At 53.7% G+C, this 24,225-nt stretch overlaps 6 protein-coding genes across 6 annotated transcripts; 1 reads left to right on the top strand and 5 right to left on the bottom strand.

Moving 5' to 3' along the window:
- Positions 1-1,358: 1,358 nt before the first annotated feature.
- Positions 1,359-3,545, top strand: BDZ83DRAFT_583220 (glucose inhibited division protein A; the record flags this gene model as incomplete). The annotated part of the gene is made up of 3 exons (XM_060505636.1): positions 1,359-1,462; positions 1,535-1,799; positions 1,872-3,545. The coding sequence occupies 3 exons, from the start codon at positions 1,359-1,361 to the stop codon at positions 3,543-3,545; spliced, it is 2,043 nt and encodes a 680-aa protein (XP_060362387.1).
- A 398-nt stretch (positions 3,546-3,943) lies between these two features.
- Positions 3,944-5,235, bottom strand: BDZ83DRAFT_721474 (CDP-alcohol phosphatidyltransferase; the record flags this gene model as incomplete). The annotated part of the gene is made up of 4 exons (XM_060512387.1): positions 3,944-4,049; positions 4,169-4,415; positions 4,610-4,923; positions 4,997-5,235. 4 exons carry the CDS (start codon positions 5,233-5,235, stop codon positions 3,944-3,946), a joined length of 906 nt encoding a protein of 301 aa, XP_060362386.1.
- An 884-nt stretch (positions 5,236-6,119) lies between these two features.
- Positions 6,120-7,637, bottom strand: BDZ83DRAFT_430951 (Gti1/Pac2 family protein). Its single transcript, XM_060503049.1, has 2 exons — positions 7,570-7,637; positions 6,120-7,510 (listed from the first exon to the last, which is right to left on the bottom strand). Exon 2 carries the CDS (start codon positions 7,485-7,487, stop codon positions 6,126-6,128), a length of 1,362 nt encoding a protein of 453 aa, XP_060362385.1. The 5' UTR covers positions 7,488-7,510; positions 7,570-7,637; the 3' UTR covers positions 6,120-6,125.
- A 3,105-nt stretch (positions 7,638-10,742) lies between these two features.
- BDZ83DRAFT_654032 (uncharacterized protein) lies at positions 10,743-11,434 on the bottom strand (the record flags this gene model as incomplete). Its single annotated transcript, XM_060510688.1, has 2 exons — positions 10,743-11,283; positions 11,322-11,434. The coding sequence occupies 2 exons, from the start codon at positions 11,432-11,434 to the stop codon at positions 10,743-10,745; spliced, it is 654 nt and encodes a 217-aa protein (XP_060362384.1).
- Positions 11,435-12,793: 1,359 nt separating this feature from the next.
- On the bottom strand, positions 12,794-13,484 carry BDZ83DRAFT_430938 (uncharacterized protein). The gene has a single exon (XM_060503048.1). It carries the CDS (start codon positions 13,377-13,379, stop codon positions 12,927-12,929), a length of 453 nt encoding a protein of 150 aa, XP_060362383.1. The 5' UTR covers positions 13,380-13,484; the 3' UTR covers positions 12,794-12,926.
- Positions 13,485-15,908: 2,424 nt separating this feature from the next.
- On the bottom strand, positions 15,909-16,428 carry BDZ83DRAFT_430922 (uncharacterized protein). The gene has a single exon (XM_060503047.1). The coding sequence runs from the start codon at positions 16,250-16,252 to the stop codon at positions 15,944-15,946; it is 309 nt and encodes a 102-aa protein (XP_060362382.1). The 5' UTR covers positions 16,253-16,428; the 3' UTR covers positions 15,909-15,943.
- Positions 16,429-24,225: the final 7,797 nt, after the last annotated feature.

Genomic DNA, 24,225 nt, shown 5'->3' with positions numbered 1-24,225 from the left:
CAAGGTTGGCCTAGTCGCCCTGTACGCGCTGCGATATGAGCGCAATCCGTCCAACGCACTCCCCATGCTCGTGGACCTCTTGGTGGCCGCTGGCGGGGTTTCAGTCCGGCGAGCAGATCTCATCTCCAAGCTAGTGAAGTATCAATCTTCGTTGCAGCAATCACAGGCTCAAGCAGGTATTGCAGACATTTTCGAGGGGGGTGGCATATTTGGAGGAGCTGGTGCCAGGTTCAAGGGGCTAAAAGGCGTTGAAAACGTTTACACACAGCATAGCCCCTTGCTTGAAAGTACGCTTCAGAATCTGATCCGGGGACGACTTAAAGAACAGCAGTATCCTTTTGTTGAAGGCGGAGGAACTACTCGAGACAAGCCGCAAGACATCATTGTCTTTATAGTCGGTGGAGCAACATACGAGGAGGCCAAGATGGTGGCAACAATCAACGCATCTTCACCAGGTGTGCGCTCAGTACTAGGAGGTACCACAGTTCACAGCTCGGCTACGTTCCTGGAAGAGGTTGAGGATGCTGTATCTTCGTGGCCTGAGACGCAGAAACCTAGCACAAGGCGATAGACGGAGAGCAATCGATTTGCTTTTCAAGATCTCAGTGACCATCAACAACTCCCATGTCTGCATGTATTACTAGGTCCTTTCACAAGCAATACACAAAGTCACCAAACAACGATTTGTTGTGCGCCAAGATGCTCTTCAACTACGCTACTTCGGCACGGAATGGATGTCCATACTCCATTCATAACTTGGCAGAGCGCGAGAGGAGTGACCATAAACCCATTTTTGCGACATACTCATATTGCACAAGAAAAGACGAAGACGAAGTAGGAGAAGGAATAGAGTAAAAGATGTCTGGTGACCATCACCACGCATGATTAATTATTGGAAGTCTTGGCAGCGACCATCAAATGTGGTATTTTCCAGCAGATGTAACTGCTCAGCCATTATGCTTCCTAAGATTGGATGAGAAAGTAAGCAATGTTTAGTTGGGCCGACAATTCTGTTCACAGTTTCATGTGACATGCGGAATAGCGATGAGTTTATTGAGAGGTCCAGAGTACTCCAAAGATGCTCATATCGACGATGGTACGTTGTCAACCGGAGAAGCTATACCTAAAGTACCCCTGCTGTCGGTGTTTGTAACCGCCGTGCACCGATCATGTCACTACACTGAGACACCAGGGGGCCAAAAAAATCAACGGGGGAGCAATGGCGCGCAGGAACTCCGAATACAAACTGGGAGAACTTCAGCCTTCAAACCCGATTCTACCTCTCAGAACACAAGCCTGGCGGTGGCATTTACTTCTGCCGGAGCGCCGTGTAGTCTCTTCTATCGTGTACATAGGCGATGCGATCCCTTTCAGCAGCCTTGAAGCCGCGCCCACGCCCTGCTGCCAGAAGCTTGCGACAGCTCGGTAGGCGCGGATTTGCAGACGTCGCAGAAGGCACCAGGTCAGTCTGCAGCATACTGAGAACGAACGGCTCTCGCGCGCCAGTCGCACGCAGCTAACCCAATTCTCCAAGACCATTCGATGTCGTCGTAGTAGGAGGCGGCCACGCGGGCGCGGAAGCATGCGCAGCGGCTGCCAGAACCGGCGCGCGAACAGCTCTGGTCACACCAAAGATCGAGAACCTCGGCACTTGCTCCTGCAATCCATCTTTCGGTGGCATCGGCAAGGGAATCATACTCCGCGAAATCGATGCTCTCGACGGGTTGGCAGGCAGGGTCATTGATAAGGCTGGCGTGCAGTTCAGGGTCTTGAACCGGACCAAGGGGCCGGCTGTTTGGGTATGTGAGCTCCATGCATAGTCCCTTTTCTTGGAGGAATCTTTGTAGTCGCTAACCCGTTACTTTCTGAAGGGGCCCCGAGCGCAGATTGACCGGAAACTATACCAGAAGCACATGAGAGCAGAGCTGGAAACGTACCCAAACCTGTCCATTGTGCTAGGCAGTGTATCCGATATCGTCACGAGTGAGAGCGCGGACACGACGAGTTCCGCCCAGAGCAAGATCACAGGCGTGCGTCTCGAGTCTGGCGAGGTCCTCCCTACACGCGCAGTCATCATCACGACGGGCACATTCCTGAGCGCCGAGATTCATATCGGCATGAAAGCGTATCCCGCGGGACGGATAGGAGAAGACGCCTCATTTGGCTTAAGCAAGTCGTTGAATGACAGTGGTTTCCGCCTGGGACGGCTCAAGACAGGAACGCCGCCGCGTATCGCCAAAGATAGCATTGATTTTTCACAACTGGAGAGGCAGCCTGGAGACGACCCGCCGATGCCCTTCAGCTTCCTGAACGATAGAGTGGCCGTCGAGGAGCAGTTGTCCTGCTGGGTTACTTACACGAACGAGGCAACGCACGACATCGTAAGGGCTAACCTGGACAAGACGATACACATCCGAGAAACCATCAGGGGCCCGAGATATTGCCCCTCATTAGAGGCGAAAATCACCCGGTTCTCTGACAAAGACAAGCATCTCGTTTGGCTGGAGCCCGAAGGGTTCGACAGCGACCTCATATACCCCAATGGCTTGTCCATGACCGTACCGGAAGAAGCTCAGGAACAGATTCTGCGCTCGATTCCAGGCCTGGAGAAGTGCGTCATGACGCAAGTAGGCTACGGCGTCGAGTACGACTACATAGACCCTCGGAGCCTCAAGGCGACACTCGAAACGAAGCAGATTAGCGGCCTGTTCCTCGCCGGACAGATCAATGGCACCACCGGCTATGAAGAGGCGGCCGGGCAGGGCGTTGTTGCCGGCATGAACGCCGGTCGCTCCGCTCTGGGCCTCGAAGCTGCCCCGATATCCCGAGCAGACGGCTACATCGGCATCATGATTGACGACCTCATTACCAAGGGCGTCACTGAGCCTTATAGAATGTTCACAACACGAAGTGAATACAGACTAACGTCGAGAGCGGATAATGCCGACCTTCGACTGACCGAGAAAGGACGGGACTGGGGTGTCGTGTCAGACAAGCGGTGGACACACTTCAGCGATGAGAAGCAACAGATGGACGACATCATGTCACTCCTCTCTTCGACGAGCAAGAGCACACCTGAATGGTCCAAACGCGGGTTCCGCGTAAAAGAAGACACGACCCGGCGCAACGCAATGGACATGCTCCGACTCAAGGACGTAACCTGGGACCAAGTCGCTGCCGCGGTACCAGGCATCGACTCCATTCCGGAGCGTCTCAAGTCTCGCATTCACATCGAGGCGACGTACGCACCATTCATCAAGCGACAGCTCGCCGAGCGCAAGGTCTTTGCCCGGGATGAAAGTCTGAGGCTACCCGATTCGATCGACTATGACAAGGTTCCTGGCCTGGCCATGGCTGAGAAGACGGTTCTCAAAGCCACCATGCCCGAGACTCTGGCGCAGGCGAGGCGGTTGGAGGGTATCACGCCGTCTGGGTGCCTCCGCCTGTTGGGCTACGTGCAACGCCAGCAGAAGAGTATTGCCCTGGCCAACATGGAGAGGCCGTGGCGGGAGAAGCAGCAGAGCCGGGAGAAGGACATGCCGTAATGCAACGACTACGCAGAACGTCTAGAAAGAAGGGCTTGCCGACTAATGTAAAGATGGAAAAGGCCAGAAAAGCGTAGCCTTTATGCTTGTACCAATACCATAGCTGCCGACAGGGACCAAAGTTTCTTGCTCCCTCTGTGCGTGTACATTTAATTTTTACAAAATTTTGCCCACCTTCCGTAACGCCCCTTTTATACATGCTTTGTTACGTACAATAATGCGCCACACCTGATGGATGAACCGCATCTTTACTCCGCACGAGGTTGCGGTTATGCTTATAATTTTGCTGCTGCATCTCAATATACGAGTGAGCTTGAACTGTCTGAGCAGTCCAGGTACCTCCGAGAACTGGGAGAGGAGGCCGCCAATGATCAAGGATGAAAGTCTTGTCATACCGATTATACCTTTGGAGGCGGAGTCTTGGGCGGTGCAAGAATCTTGACCGCATCCTTGGTGTAAATGTAGCTTGCGCCGCTCCAAACCGTGGTTGTGGCAACGACATACCTAGCCTCCAGTTAGCACGACCGAGAATCTACAAAACCACCGCGTCGTTTTCTCCTCCGACCCTCCTCCAGCCTCGCGAAGAAGGCAAGCACCAGTGGAAGGGAAAGGGGCCAACGTACTGCATGACTGTCAAGGGCGTCGACAGGTCATAGCTGAACACCGGCGCGGCCGTCGTCAGGCCGATGAGAACGAGCTGCAGGAACGTGTTGTACTTGCTGATGGTCGTGGGGTGGACTTCGGCTGAGGGCAGAGAAAAGTCCCAGTACCGCGCAAAGGTCTTGGGCGGCGGGAGGGAGATCCAGCGGTAGTAAATAGCGGAGATGGCGAGGCCCACGTCGCGACCTAGGATGATTGTTGCGAGCCACACTGTGAGGTGCATAGAAACGTTAGTCTATATCGTTTCACACATATTGGCGAGGGCATCGGCGAGGCATTCGAAGGACTTCGAAGGACTCTTCTCGCCACCCCTCCCTTCCCATCGCCTTGTTCGATCACCGGGGGGCTTCTCCGTTGAGAGACGGAGGTGGAGGGGGCCAAAGTTGACAAAGAAAAGGACCTACCCGGCAGAGACCCCTGAGCGGCAAGGCACACAGTGAGGATAGTCATCAAAGTCTTGTCTGCCATCGGATCAATCACAGTCCCGACAACAGTCTGCTGCTTCCACCGCCTCGCGATCCACCCGTCCAGCAAATCCGTCACACCGGCGTACGCGAAGAGGCCCAAGGCCCAGGCATGCTGGTCGTGGAGGATAAAGTAGCCCACAAACGGCGCGGCCACGAGGCGCGAGAGCGTCAGCAGGTTCGGGAGGGTGCGGATGTCTTCGCGGAGGGTCGGTGGTAACGTGGGTAGCTTCGCGACGATCTTGCTTGCCGCGCTGCAGCAATCTCACACGTCAGCCTTTACATTGGGGAAGAAGGACCTTGGCCGGGGGAAAGAAGGAGACAGACCTGGGCGGTTTACCATCGCTCTGCGATACGTAAGGAGCGACGAGACGGGGTCGCGATTGACGCTGAGGTGGTTGGTTGATAATTGCGCTGGCAGTGAGCTTCAACGTCGGCCGATGCCGTGCTGGTGATGGCAACGCATGGAGAAGACGATTTCTACTACTCGGGCAGAAGCTGTTTTGCACGCGGCCGCATTGCGCCAGAGGCAAAGCCCTGCGACCACCGAGCCTGACGAACACCATGTCTGTGTCCTGGAGCCTCGACGTAGACCGCAATTGAGCTTCACTTGGTTTTCGTGCGATTGATTGGATGACTGACGATCACGAGCTCACGTGTAGGTGGAAGACAACGGGAGCTACCCCCCCCTTGCTGGTCCGCGCAGAGCTCTTTCCTCAGTGGACAGGAAGCTTACCTTAAGGTACCTCAGGTGCCTTACACAAGTACTCCGTACTGAGTATACGTTTGGTTCTCGTCGTTTGGTAAGCGCGCTTCACCATTGGCCCGTGTCCCAATTGTGTCATAAGCAGAAAACCTCTGTCACTAGCATATTCTTCTTTACCGCATAGTTGACTGACTTTTTCAATTGTCCCTAAACAAGGTAGGTATGTTGAAGTGTAATGTAGCAAAGAGCTACTCTGTCTAAGTAATCACTCTCATCGAATGGTGCGCTACAGACCACGCATACCCTACTACCTAGACAAACGATCACATCGCATGATGATTCGGTGCGTTGAGTACAACATACGTGTCTGCAGACTGTAACTGCCTGACAGGTAAACTTTTCGGTAGTCCCATGAAACCCCCTTTTCCCTGTTCAGTATACCTCACATACTCCTGGATCGTAGGCTGCGCTCAGCTTTGCGCACCTCTGTTTTCTTCCGAATCAAAAACTTCATCGCAAACCGCAACCTCGGCGCCGCGCTACCCAAGCACCTTGGCGCCTGAATTCAGAGTCTCCCTCTGTAACCTGAGGGATTTGATGACCCCGCAACATTTTCCACACTGTCGTTCAAGGGCAATCCTCTCTGGTGACCCGATCCAATCAACGTTGAGTCCTGGTCTATGTCCAACAGCCTCGTGTTGGACAAGTACGGTAGTTGAGACGTGCACACGACTCTAATCCTACTTCTCTTCAGGTCCTACCAAGCGAGTTGTTGTTGTTGTTGCTACTCGGCCAGCCTGCACTCCCTTGCGGCATGTACTGGCCTTGGTCGTCCTCGCCTATCTGGTCAAACGTGTTCCACGTATCGCGGTTGAGTCCTTCAATGGGGAAGCCCTGGGCGCTTCTGTCGCCCCCCATTCCCGATTCGTTGTGCACGTGGCGGGGAGACGGCGAGGGAAAGGGCTCGTGAGGAGACATGTCGTGAGGGCGTTGTTGGGAATACAACATGGATGTCATGTAGTTGCCTCCGCCCATGGATCTAGACGGGTCGCTTGACACAGCTGGCAAGCTGCTAGCAAGACCCATTTCGGGGCCCGTAACGGGCTCGTAAGCTGTTGAGTGTCGTCGAGGATGATGCTGTGACTCGAGTGCCATGTTTCGAGACATGTCGGGAGCCAAGCCAGCACTTGACGGATAGCGGCCTGCACGGCTCAAGCTGTCATAAGCGTAATTTGGGTGTTGGGGCTGCGCATAGCCAACGTTGCTGACGGATCCGGGAACTGGATTCATATACGACATGTATGGTGGATGGCCGAATTGCGTCGCAGGCATTCCGCTCATGTGTAGCGAAGGCACTGACATTGCTCGTGACAGGCTCTGATGGTGGCCGTTAACGGGATAGTGTTGCGCGAAAAGTCCGTGACCTCCTCGGGAGTCGTCCATCTCGACCTCGTCAATTGGGGCGCGGAAATTTTGCGACATGATCAACTCTCCTCTAGGAATGATGGTAGAGAGCTGGTGATCTTTGGAAGGGGTCATCAGCTTGCCCTCTGTGACATCTTCAACGTTGTAATAGGACACCAGGTGATGCGGCACGCCCTGGTAAGTCACGCTGATCGTCTTCTTCACCAGGCCGTTTTCCTTGAAAGGGTACGAGTCGACTAGGGATCCAATCAATGCTCGCTCGGCGTCCTTGTTGCCGCCTTGCGAGCCATCCCCCATGCCCATAGTAGAGGCAGCTCCGTTGACGCTGCCTTGGCGCGCGACCTCAGGCTTCGTCACACCTGTGGGCTTCTTGTTACGTTTCATGGCGCGTTTCTTTTCGCCTGGCGGGAACGGCCGGTCGAGTTCGCGGTAGATGAGGAAGTTACCGAGAATACGACTGGGACTCCAAGCAACTCCGTCAGTCCAGCGCTTGATGCCGGACGAGTGTTCCTCGTAGATGAAGACATTGCCGCTCTTGATGAGATCCTGGCGTTCGCGGTCGTGTGGTCTGCGGGGGACATGGTGTAGTGCACTGCTTAGACATGCTTCAAAAAGAACCAGAGCGTCGAGAGTGGAAGCGACGTGGCCGATGAAGGTTGGGTTTAATGGGACATTGGAATTCGCCATGTTGGCTTCCGGTTGCGCCGAGTCTAATCGTGTAAGTTACGTTGAACGTTTGCGGTAGCGATCGTAGAGTTGCGCCACTTACCGACAGTATGTGTATGCGTTGGAAAAAAATATCGAATAGAGTGTGAAAGGTTCAGTCCTCCCAGATGATGGTGATGATGATGGGAGAAGGGAAGCAAGCCCTGCGGACTTGACTAGCGAAGGCTCGTGGGAACAGTGATGAAGCCGCGCAGTTGAGCGTGATGTTGAAACTAAGACGCGCGAGGATGGAAAGAAGAGGACGTAGACAAAACACCGATGGAAGGGGGAGGGAGGAAAGTCTTTCAACGGCGAGAAGAAGATTAAGACTTGTTAAAGCTAAATTTCCAAAGCGGTTCTGCGAAGGAGAGAAGAGGGAGGGGAATATAATGGGCAGGGTAAGGTAAGGTAAGGAAGGTACTACACGGTACGTGTGTGGAGCTCTGAATCTGCAGCAAGACGCGGGACCGTGGTTCGCCCTGCGCTTATCGTAGTATCCAGGTCACGAGATTGTATGCTTCCGAGCGCCTCCTTGTTCACCTTTCCGTCTTCTGGTTCAGCCACTGAGAACAGAAGCTGTGTTGGAAGACTCAAGGTTACCGTCACCTGACGCGTGAAGCTTGAGGTGGTGGGCAGCGTATGGTGGTGGAAAGAGCTTGAGGGCGGAATGTGTACAGCCAGCAGCAACGGGATAGATGTTCGTATATGTCTATGGGCTTGTGGCTTGCGTGGGTCAGGAACCGGAGGTTGATGGTGAGATCCAGTGTTTTAAGGTTTGTCAAGCGCAGCACGGTTGAATGTTGGCGGCGTGTTAGCTGCGCGGTCTGGGTTTCCCTCTGTCCTGTCGGATGTCCTGTCGGGGCGGCTTGCGGTGAACTGGTGGATGTCCACGTTCCAGAACGATTATTGTGGTAGAGGTTCCGGTGAGATAGAGGATGGTAGAGAGAGAGAGATAGAGAGAGAGAGAGAGAGAGAGAGAGAGAGAGAAAGAAAGAGGCTCGCTCGTCTCACACTGGGAAGAGAAGGAGTGATGGGAATTAGAGGTAGGCGGGCGAGGAGGAGTAGCTAGCTGGCGAGCTTCTTGTTGTTGAGGGAATGAGCGTGGGTGGTGGTTGATGTATGCGGTGTAATATGCCGTTGTGCTGTGCTGTGCTGTGTGCTGTGCTTTGCTTTGCTTTGCTTTTCTTTGCTGCAGTGGGTGGAACGGACCCTGAGATCTTAGATGTCGGGAAGGGAGTAGACAGAAGGGAGGGCCTCGGAGGTTTTTGATTTCTTGAACCGAGCGGTTGGGCCTCGAACTCCTGGTATCCTGAGCTTCGGGTACTGGGGACTGCAGCAAGAGGTAGATGAAGTAGTTTGCAGACTGGATGTCGCCGAGGACTTATATGAATGTCGGTGCCCGACGGTAAAACTGGTAATTGCGCGTGAAGATCGGGAGACTGGATGAAATAATATGTCCATGTACTCTTTTTTTGCAGTGCAATCAGGGGAGGAGTGAGAGAGCGCGCGCGCGCCCAGGGCAGCCGAGAACAAGATGGAGGTGCCTCGAGCTCAGAGAACCAGGATAGTACAGACAGGCCTGGGTTAAGACAATAGACAGGGCAGATCGGACCCAGGGCTCAAGGCGGGATGCCGACGTAGGGCCAGGCAAGGTGCCGCGGTCGAGGAGATCAGGAAGCTGTTTGAAGCCGAGCAAGGGTAGCAGATGAAGCTCTACCATGTACGTCGAGAGCCAAGAAAGACAAGGCGGACGGGGCAGAGGGCAGAGCGGCGGCGGCGGTAGCGGCAGCACAGGATGTATCCGTAGAGGAGGTGGAGGTGGAGGTGGATGTGGAGGGGAGAAGGTCAAGGTCAAGGTCAAGGAGGGCCAGAGTGACGAGTGACGACGGGACGGACGAGGTGGAAAGCGACAGGCATTCGCGAGAAAGAGAGAGAGAGAGATCAGTCGCATCAACAAGAGGTACCGGTAGATAGAACACAGGTGCGGGAGCCAGAGCCCAGAAACAGAGCCAAAGAGTCAGTACCCTTTCCCCTCCAAAAGCAGAGCCGGTGGGTGTGGAGGCAGGCAGGACAAGGCGGAGGAGAAGACGGCGGCGGCGGCGGCGGCGGTGGGACTTGGACTGGGACTGGGACTACTGGTAACTGTGTATCCGTAGAGGACGACGCAAAGACACACAACCCAGCTCTCAGGATACAGGGGGGGTTGAGCTAAGAAGGGTATGGGGTGTGAAGAGGAAGAGAGTGAGAGAGTGAGAGAAATGGGGTACAAGAGGAGTGTGGATTAGAGGCAGGGGGAGGGCGTGTGGGAGAGACGGGGAGAAAGAGGGAGGGAGTGCGATGTAAGAGGGGAGTATAGAGAGAGAGAGAGAGAGAGAGAGCGTGTGTGTGTATGTGAGAGAGAGGAAGGGAAGAGAGTGGAGAGAGAAACAACAGTGCAGCGAGAGGAGTGCCTTGGGTATCCATCCATCCGTATGAGAAAGAAGACTGGGCAATGGGAGGAGAGGAGTAAGTAAGAGACGTGCGGGCAGAAAAAAGAGAAGAACGACAGAGAGAGAATATTCGGTATGTGTGCGTGTGTGTGTGTGTGTGTGTGTGTGTGTGTGTAGTGTGTACAAAGTACATACCCATCCATACCTTGGGTGTGGGTGGTGGGTGATGGTGGTGGACCTGGAGAGAGAGAGAGAAAAAAAAAACGGACGTGCCAGATGCTGGGGGAAACGCTCGGCGATCAGAAAAAGCAGAATGGGAAATACCTCGACCAAGTTCCAGCGGGGACCAAGCCGGCAGGGCAGGCAAAGGCAGGGTAGGTATCGTATCCGAACAAGACTAGGTAGAGAGACAGCGAGAGAAAGAGAGAGAGAGGCAGAGATTCACTGCCACAGAGAGAGACGGGTGAGAGAGGTACTGCTGTGAGTACCATCATCCGTACCTGCGCCAATGCCAATACCAGTTAATGCCAACGCCATCCTTGGTGTGGAAGTCACAAGGCGTGCAAGAGCATGGACTTTTCCCCTGCTGTTCTTTCTGCTGCTGTTGCTCATCAGTGCTCACTCACTCACTCACTCACTACCTTGGGTTACCCCCCCCCCTTCTGTTTCCTACTTCTCATAGGATACCAACCTACGGATACCCATGCAGCACAGCCTTGAGATGGGTACTTGTCAAGACCAATGAATGAGTGGGCGACATAGATGGCACCAGGACTGGACTCGACTCGACTCGAGTCTAGTGAGTCGATTAGACCAAGCCTGCCAAGACTTGCTGCGCTCTTTCTACCCGTACGGTATCTCTGGGCGTGTTATTGCTGTGGCTCTTCCACTCTCCAGTACCTTGTGATGCTATCTCATCAACCGCCATCTCTGGCTTGGCATTTGTGCCGGTGTTGGTATTGCTATCCGTAGATGCTTGGCATGAGTTGGCCGTTCTGCTGTAAGTCGGCACTACCATGAGCACATTATGCCGAGGACCAGAGGATGCCATATGGCGTGTGCAAGGTCGTAGGCAGAGACCAGATGCTAGTCCTAAGCAACTGCTTCTATTGTTATTGTCGTCGTCGTCGGCCACCTCGTCATCCTCATCCTCTTCCGCCTGCCTCGTTGCAGTATTGGTGTTGGTGTGGGAGGCATGGTCAAGGTTGGGTGAGGGAAAGAGTCCGACAAGGTTAAGCTCAAATGCCTCAAGGTAAGCTTCCCACACAAGGACCAAGAGGGGGTAAAGAAAGAGCTTGGGCAAAGCAAGGCGACGGGATCGAACGACAACTGCTGGCCGGTGCTTGATGCTTGATTCGGGTTGTTAGCCATAGTTTGCCTGATTTACTTTTTGGCTTTTGATGCCAACTGTTTGGCGGGTCGACAAGAGCGAATCTTTTTCTCTCGTATTTCTGCTTGACCTCTTTTGCCGTGCCCGAAGCATTGGTTTAAGCCAATCATCACATCTTTCGACGACGGGTGTCGATACCAAACACATCACCATCTGCAACGGAACAATACTGAGTATGATTGCGACAGTGACAAGGAGCGCGAGAGCCGAGACGGACAAAAGTAGCTGACACTTGGTATGAGCAACGGCAAAGACACATGAGGGCAGATAAAACATGCAATGATGATGTTGAGGGATCTGGGTATGAGGAGAAATAGTGGCGCTGCGGTAGGTGGTCCGGCGTCATGGCAGAGTACAGAGGAACGGCTGTGCAATTGCAGAGCTGGACACCTAGCCATACCTACCTACCTCTTCCTGGCAGCGGGGAGCTACCCGACGGCAAGGAAGGGGGAGTGTGACGCCTATGTGTGTGTGTGTATACGTTTGGAGCCTCTTCCGCTCCGATACTCAAAAGACCGCTTGAGGGCCTTGCGAGGCCATGCGGTGCTGAGCACCTGCAAGTTGAGGGGAGTAGTAAACCACCGAGCGCCCAGTGTCCGTGAGGTATCAGTGCCAAGTTCGTGCTCGGATTGATCCATCAAAATCGGGAAGGGAAATGGTCGACATGGACGAGGACGAGGGCAGGGACAAACACGGCAACGAACGGTTAGATTGAAGGGAAGAAAGAGGATGGATAGACAGGAAAGGCAACTATGAGCTAGATAGGATAAGGTCGGATGGACGGGATGGGATGGGATAGGCGTTAAACGGTCGGGTGGGAGTGAGAAAGGAAAAGGTGAGAAGAGAAGGGGGGGGGGGCAGAGAGATGAAGATGCAAGATGGGCACGGCCAAAGGTATCAGGAAGAGGGAAGAGGCGTGCCGGCGGCAACATCGATGGTTGAAACGAGAAAGATGGATGGCGCAGGTGATGCAGTATCTGTCATGTCATCGGCAATTACCGGTTGCCATTGATGTTGAGTCTTCATGCTTTGGAAATCTGTATTCGTACCTTAGCTTAGGTATGGCGGACGAGTATGGAAGTCGCAAGAGGTGATGAAAAGACCTCTTCGGGACGATGCGCACGCCCCACCAAGATGCTTCTGTCAAAAGGAAGGTACGAATACAGAGCAGAGAGTATGGGGACGTATCGTCAATAGGAATTCTTCTTGGGTTCTCTCTCCCCCCGTTTCCCCCTTGCAGTTCCCGTCACCTTCCAAGTTCCCACTCTTTATTACGGATACATTGTTCTTAGGTTGCCTTGACGGGAGAATTAAGACATCTGGGCCCCGGGTCTAGCCAACCCACTCAAGGGAGAGATGAAGGCATGCACGTGCCTGCTAGTGCTGCTTCAGCAGATTGACTACTTCTCTCCTGCGTAGTACACTACTTCCGCTCCATGCCTCATGTAGGACTGTATAAGGTAAATTGCAATGGGCCAAGAGGCATGAACCGCCAGGTAAAGCACGGCGTCCGACATGCCATCGCTTGTGACATCCATCCCTCCCAATACACAAGGACTCTCGACACTGACATTATGATTGATACCTCTGATACCGTAACGTCTACGGCGACCCAACGGCTGGCCCTTGCACCATGCCTTGGCTGCCTGACCTTATGCTACATACAACACTGGATGGAACCTCCTCACCCATGACCCGCCAGCCAAGACGAGAGCACGGTCGAGCCGATAGAAGGCGGCAGCGGTGGGGGGCGCCGTGGCAAGACGAACAGAAGGTTACGGGAAGGGAAAGGCAGCGCAGGGAGACCACAGGCGGCGGGCTCGGGAGCCAAATGTTGAAGAAAACAAGGAGGGCAACAGAAGAAAACAAAGCCAGCCCGTCGTCCAATTCCAAGCTTCCTTGTCTTGCTTTGCGTGCCGCGTGAGAGCCCAACTTGAGACAAGGAACATGTCTGCGCCGAACATGTAAACGATCGCTAACTACACGCACACAAGCCATCAGATGCGCCAGAAGTAACGAATGGCCCAAGGATACCAAGTTCATTGTAGCTGTCATCAAACAACCAAGCGCTCAGACGAATAATATTCAAAGATAAAATACATTATATTCGAGGGACAGCAGACAGTAATCAGAGACGTCGGAGTGCCTTGTATCTGTAGAGGAGAAGCAGGTCTGGACGCCTGCGCTGAAAAGTTGGGGAAGAATGTAGAGTAAAATCAAAAGACAAGGGGGTCGAGGGGCCGCTAAATTTCATCTCGACGCATCCATGGCGACAACCAGCCTCTTGGCTACGGTACCTGGTCCCCTACCTGCCCGTTGGCAAACCTCGCCCGTTGAGAATTATCTCATTTCGTTCAAGGCGAGGCTAGGCTACGCCGAGGGGAAAGATTCAGCAAAAGAACATAACCATGGCAGGGTATGATGCGAGCGAGGCTGATTGATGCCCCCCTCCAAGAAGGACTATCGGTGCAACTGCCGCGTCAGTCATACCACGGTTGCGCCCCAAGATGCTTGGTTATGGACGAAGTGATGACACTAAAATGGAAAGCGAGAGGGGAGGAAGAAGAAGGAGAAGAGAAAGGAGGAGTGCGTAAGGACAAGTGAACAATACGTAAGATGAGGCATCATCGACCATCGAGACAAACTTCTTTAGGTGAGGCGAGCACCATTGAAAACGCTTTGGCTCAACATAGCCTAGGTGTTCCTGTATAGTAGCAATAAACAGTGGATGGGTGGGTGGGTGTGAAGGAGTGATCCCGACTGCAAGGATACATTTCATCTGTAGAACCATTCCACGTTGTTCCAACACTACCTTGGCTTGGGTAGACCGCAAGAAGCGGAGCATCGAGACCACAAGAGGTACGTATGGACCCGTACGTGCGTCCCTGCGGGTGATATCTTCTTGGTCTTTCGTAATCGAGGACTGCCACCGCCAACCACGTCTATATCGGCAGACGGGCTCTTTTACCCCAATTCCGAAGCGCGTCAGGGACAAAGCCGAAAGACAAAGCCGGGCAATGCAGAGTCAGCTCCCATCTCGAGAATCCCTCTTTCGTCCTGGTTTCGTCCCGCAGTCTCTGGTGTTTGTCCCGACTGCGCCGGACTGAGACTGGACGGTGCTAGGCTGATGCCCCCCCCCCCCCAGCTTCAATCTATACTCCATCCGGTGCTTGGGTAGTATACGAAGAGTTCATCGTGTCCTCAAGGTACTACTAGGTAATGACACAGGCATATTAACGCAACTCATTAACTACACGTCAGATGCTAGTAGAAGTAGCGTGATGTGGTGTGCGGCGGGTACAACTAGAGATTGGCTCAAGCACTTGCTCTCTGGAGACTCAAGCTTTCTCGCCGTCGTTGACCAATGCACCTTTTCTTTTCCTTTTCGCCAATAACCAGCCGTGTGTGCCTGCTGTTGGTGGAATTGGGTTGTTTTTGACATTGCCAATCTTCTTACCGTCTTGGTACCTTTCCGGTCCCTTGCCCTCCCTCGCCCGCTTCCCGCGTGGCATGCTAAATTGACCGCGGCTTTGCCTTTGGTCGATGTCACTCTAATAGATTGTTATCAAGAAAACTTTACTCCGTATTACCACGCCCCAGTGGTTTGGTGTAGCCTGTAGGCTCAGATGCCTGCTGCTTTGCTTCCCACCCAGCGCGGCTGAAAAGTCGCGCTTCTTGTGCTTAATTGGAAATAGAAGAAAACCCACGTAAATTTCGACCGCACAGCGCATAACGGCGTCTGGCAACAGACTTGTGTTTGGGATTTCTAGTCGATGCCGATAATCGCACTTGTGTCGCTCGCGAATATCGTCGGCACGGTGCCGGAACCATTGGGGCACATATCCTAGCATGTACGTCGCCGTGAAGAGAGACAATAATACGTACTGTGAAGCCAGAGCGAGGAAGGGGTCACTCGGTGTCGCGTGGTACGTCTTAGGTAAGACAGATGGGCACACTTGGGATGGGTGACGGTGGGATCTGACTCCGTAGTGTACCATACCTGTGCCGATGCTGATGGCTCGTTTTCGCGGTGCCAAACGCCTGTGGCTTTGCGTCAGGGAATCAGGGTAGTTGGACAATGCGTACCGATGGAGACGAAAAAGGCCTGCCGTGCCTGCGAGCCCAATGGAAGAGTACAAAGTACGGGATACACGAGTGTCAGTGTGTGAACGGCACAGAAAAGGGACGAGAAGGGGGGGAGGGGTACCGTGGCTTGCTGCGTCGGCTTCGCTGATTTGCTTGAGCTAGAACTCCGCGCGGGTATTGATTCGTGCCTGACCAGGGGCCAGGCTTCAACCATAGGTAGCTAGGATCAGTGGAAGGGTTGTGAAAAGACCTGGGGTGATGAAGATCGATTCGACTTCTCGTCAGTCGATACTCCCAAATGTTACAGAGTTGATGATGATGGAACCGATGTTCAAATTGTGTCTTGCTGCTCTTCATCCCCAGCCGAAGCTCATGCTCCCATATTCGCGTGTTCTTACTCTGGTATTCCCAAGTGGATTTCTGCTAAGAAACTCGTGGGATGGCTCTACGAATACACTTGGTAAGGACACACAATAGTAGATACTTGAGTAAGTTTCGAGGGTTGAGGAGACGAAGAGACAACGGCATGGCTTTCAAGCCGTGATGCGCCATGTGTTTGAGTGGAGAATGGGAACATCGTGAAGACATGGAAGCATGCGCTCCCACTTGGAGCCAGCTAAGTATTGTCGGAGTATCCGTATACAGTAAGGCACAAATGGGACGACACCACACAGCACTAGAGTCAAGGTAGGCTCATGGCGACAATAGCTGTGTGGACACCATGCGAAAGAGTGCCAAGATATGATTGATTGTACATTAGGAATAGTAAGGCAGATAGAAGGAGATGAAACATACAGATACGGGGCTCTACTATGGATGGACTCGTCGCGGCAGCTTCGCATTGGAGTGCAATCCGAGCAACGAACGGCGGGTCCGCGGGTTTGCGAGTCCGGCCAACAGCCACAGGCTTAAGTCAAGTAGGGACCAACGTCTGAATAGCAACAGGCCGAATTTCCATTAACGGGAGAGAACACCCATGTCAGGGCTCCCTAGATCAACTTTGCCAGGTACAAGCTCGCGGCAGAATTGCGTCTACGGGTACGGATAGACTTGCATATTTACCACCTTAGCTATATCCGTGGGGAGGAGTTCGCGGATAAGGTGAGGGGGATGGTCAGAAGGAAAAAGCAAATAAAGATAGGGAAGATGAGAAGAGAAAAAAAATAAAGCAGAAAGACTATTGCCATCAAGCTTGTCACTTCGGACAGGGAACAGGGTGAACAGGATCTTCCATGTCGTCTGCAGAGAGCAGACGCAAGCCGAGCCAGTAAGTTGCGAGCTGCAGAACAAGGGACCACAGGCCACCCCTGCTCATAAGCACCCAACGCCAGGAACCCAGGCGGGGTGGGAGGCTCAGGTCCCCGAGAAATTGAAGAATGATCAACACAAGGGTGGGAATAGGGTGGGTGGCCGATGGAAGGCTGTGCGACGTGCAGGTGAAAGAATGGATGGCTGGATGGTAATGTGAAGTAGGTGGTGGCGTTGGTGGGGTTGTTGTTGAAGGAGCGAAAGGGTGAAGCGGGAGCAGAAGCAGAAGGAGATGGATGGGGGGGGGGGGGCGTGGATCACATGAATGATGGTGTGGGATGTCTGCCAAGTCCATAAGTCGCGTTGAGAAAGCACGGTTTTGAAACACACGTGACCTGACGACTGCAGTACGTACCTCCCTCTTACCTTACCTGAGCTGGTATGGATAGGTATCCGCACTCCGCATTCCGGAGTGAATGGGAACAAGTGGGAAGAAGACAAGCGCAGGACTTTTCGTGACTTCCGAGGTAAGATCGGGCGGATCGGAACAACACACTCCTCCGCCCTTTTCTCTTCCCTCTTGCCGGGCCTCATTCTAAGAGCTCCCTGCCTGCCTCTGAATGTGGATAGGATATCAACTTTCCTGCTCCTGTCTCTGCCTTTGTCTCAAACAAGGCTATCTGACAAACACAGCGGTCTGTCATTCCATCCTACATACTTCCTACGCAACGCTATGTGCAGATAATGATATCCGTACGAGCTTCTTCTTCTTCCAAGACACCAAGCCATGTTACTTGCTGGGAAGACTACGGCTGACACACGGCCTTGTTGAAATGGGATACTGGGGGGTGTGGAGTCAAGACCAGGGGAGCTCACACCACCGGCACTGTATCGTCATCCTCCATTTTGAGAGTCCTGCCTACATACTTTCCGAAACCGATGGCTACAACGACAAATTTGACTACAACCTATCACATTGTCGTATCAGCTAAAGAACAAGGTGCCGAACTGACCGAACGGCCGGGAGTAGATCAAAAATTGGTCGCCGGGCATCATGCAACGTCTAACTTACACAATTGTACACAACTCCCTCCATCAATCAAGACTTCATCTGTTAGACAGCAAGCAAGCACTGGTTCATTCACTCACCTATCGACTGTGTGAATGAAGCCAGGCAGCTCTATTTTCTAAAAGAACCTAGGCACATACCCAACGCAAGCTGGACCGTCTCATCGTACCTTGAGATGGTGTGGTGCAAGTGCCCACCCGACATCCGAGAGCCCTCTCTCGCTTGACCAACTGCTCTGGATTTAGCTTCAAGAAACACCCAGCATGTTCCTCGACAAAGCTAACCTTATTGGTTTAGCAAGGCGAGCCGATACCAGTCCTGAAGATGAAGGGTCAACGGGAGAAACGCTGCGGCATAACTTCAACATGTTCTGATCCGCCTCATTGCCATCGGCGGGGCGTAAAGCCATGGCATGCTCATGGCAGACATCATTGTTCATAGTCGGAAGCACTTTCTACGTTCAATGGCGCCACATTATCAGCCGGGGCACATTGACTGTGCCCAATGGACTTTCCTTCCTCTATCTTACAATATTGCCAGATCTGCACACGATGCCTCCAAAGTCAATGGCTAGCTAGATTCTGAAACTAGGCACGGGAACGTGCATGGCCTTTCATGGTAAGCCGCTGGCAGGCGGTGTACAGACATACATAATTACGTACGTGTGTGGATGAGCCGAGAGTGATGCACGATCTGTGAATTTGGTGCTCAGAGGTAAGCCATATCTGTATCTAGTCACATACATTCCAACCATGCCTGTGCCTGTACCTGGCAAGAGTTCGGTCCGGTTGGGTCTGTAGCAGGCTGTTGCACGCAGAAGTCAATTCGACTGGTGGTAGCGGATGAGGCCATGCGTCCAAACACGCACGTTGGTTTGCAGCACGACAGGTTACCGCGAGTCTGGGCGGAAATTTACCTACGTGTCAAAAAATACCAAGACTCATCCAATTGCATCGGTCAAAGCTACATGGTCAGTTGGCAGAAAACGTTAGCATACTGCGCACAGCAAATAGCCGGGAGCGGGAAAACTCTCGAGATATGATCCACGGCATTCACGACTATCTCACTCACACGCCAGCCAGCGTTGTCGAATCGTTGCCAAGATTTTAGAGCAAGCTCTTCCGCCGCCTGGTGATGGTCGCAAGACCCCGGGCCCAGGGCGATCAGGACAATGCTGTGATTATCTTGGGATTAAGCAGGGGAGCTGTGTCGCGTCAGTGACCGGGAAAGGGGATCGTGGAGAACGGCAATATCCGTTTGATTCCATCGAGACATGCCCCCAGCGTTGCTGCGACTGCTAGGGATGCCAGCTTGAGCTAACGTCGGCGGCATGGCAAGTGAGGGTGCCATATGGGCGACTGTGCGCCCCGGCTGCCGCAGCATCATCCGGCACCTACCGTGTAGAGCGTGTGTGTACCTTACTGGATTGCGCCCGCGTGGCTTTGAGGAAGGGAAGGTCGAAGCCAACGCGCCAAGGAAACCGAAGTGCATGTGGCAGTACTCCGTAATGATGGAAGCGTGTGCCTGCCCGGGCGCTTTGTACGCATGATTGTGGGAGTGCGCATACGGGCTGCCGCACAGCGAGATGATCAAGCCAGATCTGATTTCCCTTCGGTACAAATGCACGGGCGTGGTGTATGCATACCGTATTGCCTGTCCTGGGTACGAATACCCGTGCCGTAGAGGGATGACAGTGTGAGTACGAAGTATGGATATGGATAGCTGTCGTGAACATGGATGGACCAAGGCAGAAACGAACTCCAACAGTCTCCATCCAGCTTGCCGCAAAGGTATGGGGTGTGATTGAGCGACGGCTATGCAATATCCAGGCCAAGGTACCCCCTACCCCAATCAATCTTTGTGCGCAGATATGCGGCATCCCAAGGCGGCGCGTTTCAAGGTTCACCCATACATCTGGGCAGTTCCATTACGCAACGGCAGGCTCTTCATCCAGAGTCCTGGAGCAGATTACATTGGGCATCCAGGTATCCGCTGAATTGGTTTTATTGGACACAGGAGCTACGTCCGATGATGGATGTGTGATGATGGTGGTGCACGGCTGAGGACAACGGGCGCGCGATGCCTGGAGTTGAAGGCAAATGGCTCATGCTCTGAACGGCCTACCTAATGACCCGACTACGGACACTAGAGGTAGAGGGGCGTGCTGGTGATTCGGCGTTTGTCGGCAGGAAACCGGCGATGGACTTTATTTTCAGATGCCGCCGCCTAGGAGGGTTGAGATTTCGGGATGCAGGGCATTCTTGGCATGTTGATGCCTTGGTGCCTTGGTGCCTGGATTTATGCCCTCAGTCACCTGCAGGCTGCAAGTGGTGCCTGAAATATTTGCAGCCTGGCCGCTCGGATACCGATCCTCAGGCAGCCCGGATGCGGCGCACATAGTACCCAAACTGAGGTAAACTGATGGGGACTCGTCCATAGGTACTCCATACCAAGGTACCGAAAGAAGACTAAGAGGTTCATACTCCGTAGACAGCAGGCGATTATGACCTACGGTCTACCTGCCTTATAGTCAAGGGACGTGGGTACCTACCTCACCGACCTACCTACCTTACCAAACGGATACAGATATCCCATCTCGCACAGGTGCAAAGTACGTATCCGTACATGCCTCGTCTGGTTTGAGGCACGCCACAGCAGAAACTAGAACTTGGAAGAAGCTCGGGGCATCAGCGTTGCATCTTGGTCCGCATCGCAGCAATTCAACATCACTTGCAGTTGCGTTGCAGTCCTGCAGTATTCACCAGTTTGACTTTCTCCATCTCTCTCAACGCCCACAGATAGCCGTGCCTATTATTGACAGGTGAGCACTTTACTTTGGCCCGACGTGTGCTTGGATCTGAAACTTGACACCAATAGCATACCACTCTTCCCCTCTTTTCTTTGCATCTTGGGCTTCATCTCACAGCAGTTATCCTTGATGGTTTGCCTGCATCAACCACCAATATCGCAACTCGGCTGTGCGGGGCCCGGAGCCGGCCCCGACGACACATCCTCCATTTGTTTCTGCGGCCGGACGGGGAACACTGGGGTTGCAACTGGAAGGGTGTCCCCTACCACGCCGCTACGGATACCTGGCAGCAGCACCCATTCATCTCGCAACCCACCCACCCAACCTTCAACCTTCGATCACCTCTCGCATCTCATCTCATCCTACATCAGAACCGGCCAGACGTACGGATACTGCTCGTGCTGTCTGAAAACTCTCCATTGAGGCACGATGAACGCTCCCGCATTGGCAGCCCGAAATCGACGAGTTTCTCCCTGTAGCATCCTGGACCTAGGCATCCCATCAGGTCAAGCTGATGCTGGAGCCGTAGCCGGAGCCGGAGCTCAGACAACATGAGTTCCAACCAGCAACTGGACTCTTCATTCTTCAACGGGATACCCGTACCATTCTGCCATGTTTCCAGGATGTGTCCTCAATGGACTGCATGTCCCAACTCACAATCCATCCCCACGTCGAAAGGGGCAAATTGAGAAGACAACGCAAGTACCGTATTCATACCTTGCGAGGGCGAGCGAGACTCGAGAGCGGGAGCGGGAGTAGAAATGTCTCCTTCGTAGCCCTGCTAATTAGCCCGACCCCCTTCCCCGGGGAACTTGGAAGGCCATGACCAGGGCTAGCCCTCTTATCCCGGTTCATTGTCTATCCCCTCGAGGCCTCAAATTCTGGACATCGCTCCCTGGGCCTGGGTCCTGGCTCCCTGTGAATACTCCCTTATAGTAGCCGAGGGGGGCAGCGACTGCGAGCCTGGGTTCACGCTCAATGACCAGGGAAGAGCCTGAGACAAGACCTACACTACCAACCCTACCACACCTACCTTGCCTGACCATCTCACCGACGGCCTTCACGTTTACTACTCACACGGACCAATGCAGTAATCAAAGCCCGATGTCCGTGGGCAATAATAGAGACTCGGCCGGACGGACTTTGATCAAGGACTGTAGATATGCAAAGACTGGACCACCACTGGCCATCGGCCGTCGGCGATATCATCCTGGCTTGAGCCGACCAATCATTTACAAAAGCGACGAAGAAGCCAAACAAGGCCGCCAATCGCCTCGGTTCCCGACCTACCGGAAGCGTGCCTAGGATGCCGAACCGGCACTCTGTCCTGCAAATTCAATTCTGATGACGGCACCGGCTCTTGAGTCTTACTGTTGGGGCTAGAGCTCCACGCCTGTCTCAGTGAATGCGCTGGGGTCGCCGTTCATCTTCAGACTCCATTCGGCACCACAATACCTACTCCAACTCAAACCCCATGGTCGGTCCTACGTTGATCGAGTATCTGTAGGCAAATGAGCAGGTTCCTCAATTTCGACTACCGTGTGAGTTTACTACCCCAATTTGGCCAGTTCAGTCTCACTCCGGGCAGGCTTCACTCGCGCCCGCCGCCAAGTAAACGAGGCTGGGGTTCTTAGCTCAGCCCCGGAAAGACGATGGGGATGAAGTACGGATGTAAACAGCATCCGCTTAGTCAACAGACAAGAAACCATCCACAACAGACGCTGACAATGGCCTGCGTCCGCATTGGAATCCCTACGCCCCACGAGTCTGATTCTTGATCCTTGGACATGTCATTTCTTCTCTGCTCTGCTCTCATTCTTGGCCCTTGAGTTACCACATTGGTACCCTTGAGCGGGCGCGACGCATATCACACTGGAGTTGACTAGTGTCTGGGGCCGTGGTTTGTCTGCCTGCCTTGTGTACGAGTGGCCTGATTCTGTATCGTTATTTAACAAAATCTCGCGTCTAGTGGTGTCATAGCCTGATCAGCCTGAAAAGGGCCCGAGCACGGTTCTGGCTACTCGACCGCTCGCCTTGTTGTCTGACCCTTGGTTCGCCTCACGTGGTGAGGGCCTTTTGAACAGATGGGAGTTGGGTCACCAGAGCGTTTCTCACACTAGGTACCCAGATCCCAGGCATGGATGATGGATGGGGGTTGACTGCAAGATGCACTAGGCGGGCAAGACAGCAGGCCTGAGGCGGACGCGGGGCTCCCGCACTCCGCGGGTCTCCGCGAAGCGGTCGCAACGCCAGTCGTTCGGCGATACTGCTTTGTCGTGTCCGAGCAGCCGTTTGTTCGACCCTAGACTCTTTCACCCACCCGCCCTAGCTAAGTGGACGCTGATGCTCCAGCTCAACCGTCTCATCCCCTATCGACATCAATAGACCATGATGCCTTTCTTGTCGTGGTCTTTTCCCCCTCACTTCAATCCCCTCCCTCTTAGAAGAGACCAGGTGTTTCTTATGTACAGATGAGGGGGCCGAGAAGGGTTCAGGTTCGAAGACCTGGGTTTGAGGCAAAATGGGGCTGAAAGGCTGTCCGCTTTCGACGCTCGAGGGTCGAGAGTTCGAGGGTCGAGAGTCGAGACGACAGGGCCGATATAAGCAGAGGGGCAGAGAAGGCGGAGAGAGCGAAAGCTAGAGAATGAACGGGATGGTCTTTTAGCTTTCCTTGTTACACTGGGGTTGCTATCGAGCGCATGGCTATACCCTTTCAGAGTCCGATACACCCATAAGTGATCAACAAGATATGGACGGAAGAGGCACGAGAGCGAAGAAACCCCATGCTCTCCTCTCGTCCCATCCTACTGGGCCATCCATGCCCACTTCACCGGCCTCACATTCGTCTTGGCCACCTCTCATGCGCCCGCCCGCTCGCTGAGCTCCCCGCTCCCCGTTAGCAAGCTCCCCGCCGACACGCGCCTTGTAGCCTCGTCAAATGCCTCACGTCCCCGACCCCGCCCATGGCGCCTTGTCGCTCTATGTCGCACTTGTTCCCCGAGAACGCTTGGCCTGGTCCTGTGGCGATGATGGGCAATGGCGACGTTTCCGATGATTCCCGCCAGGCAGGCAGGGGCACCCAGCCAACCTGATCACGACTCGCGGAGGCACGTCCGTAACACCCAAGAGCTCCATCATCTACGGACACTTTGCATACAATATTATCCGTACGGAGTAGTGTGCGGATACCATGACTCCATCTCAACTTCTCAAGGAGTCAAGTCCTTAACGCCTATCCTCGGCCCCTCACTTGGTTGCCCTATCCCGGTACGCTAAGGTACCGGTAGCGCTCCAGTTCTTTGCTGGTCATGTCCAGATTGAGCTAGGTTGAAGTCGACCAAGCTACCTCCTACTCGTTGATGGCTCAGATCCAAGCCTCGAAAGACATGGTGTACACGTCCAAGGTCGCGCATCTGTTGCCATTGGTCAAGGAGATGTCGAAGACCTGAGCTAAAACAAAGCCAAACAAAAATGGAATGACGGCCAGAACCGAACCGGCCGAAATGCCAGTGCGGCTGCAGACTTTAGGCCTGCATAGGAGATGTTTGACGTGTCGTGGTTTCGCAGTTCACTGTAGACCAACACGACAATGGCGTGGGCACAGCGAATTTCTCCATCTAGACCCGATGCATTGTTGTCGTGTTAAGCCTTCCGGTGTCGCACCTAGCCTGCTCCACGGGAGGCGTCTT

The sequence above is a fragment of the Colletotrichum acutatum genome (assembly GCF_030867785.1).
Source record: "Colletotrichum acutatum strain CBS 112980 chromosome Unknown BDZ83scaffold_81, whole genome shotgun sequence".
NCBI lineage: Eukaryota > Fungi > Ascomycota > Sordariomycetes > Glomerellales > Glomerellaceae > Colletotrichum > Colletotrichum acutatum.
The sequence above is the reverse complement of the archived record's forward strand: the minus strand, read 5'-3'. Positions and strand labels throughout refer to the sequence as shown.

What these genes read in the sequence shown, in the direction of transcription:
- BDZ83DRAFT_430922 (XM_060503047.1), bottom strand. Translation starts at nt 16,252, where the DNA reads ATGCGAAGCTGCCGCGACGAGTCCATCCATAGTAGAGCCCCGTATCTG.
- BDZ83DRAFT_430951 (XM_060503049.1), bottom strand. Translation starts at nt 7,487, where the DNA reads ATGGCGAATTCCAATGTCCCATTAAACCCAACCTTCATCGGCCACGTC.
- BDZ83DRAFT_430938 (XM_060503048.1), bottom strand. Translation starts at nt 13,379, where the DNA reads ATGACAGCTACAATGAACTTGGTATCCTTGGGCCATTCGTTACTTCTG.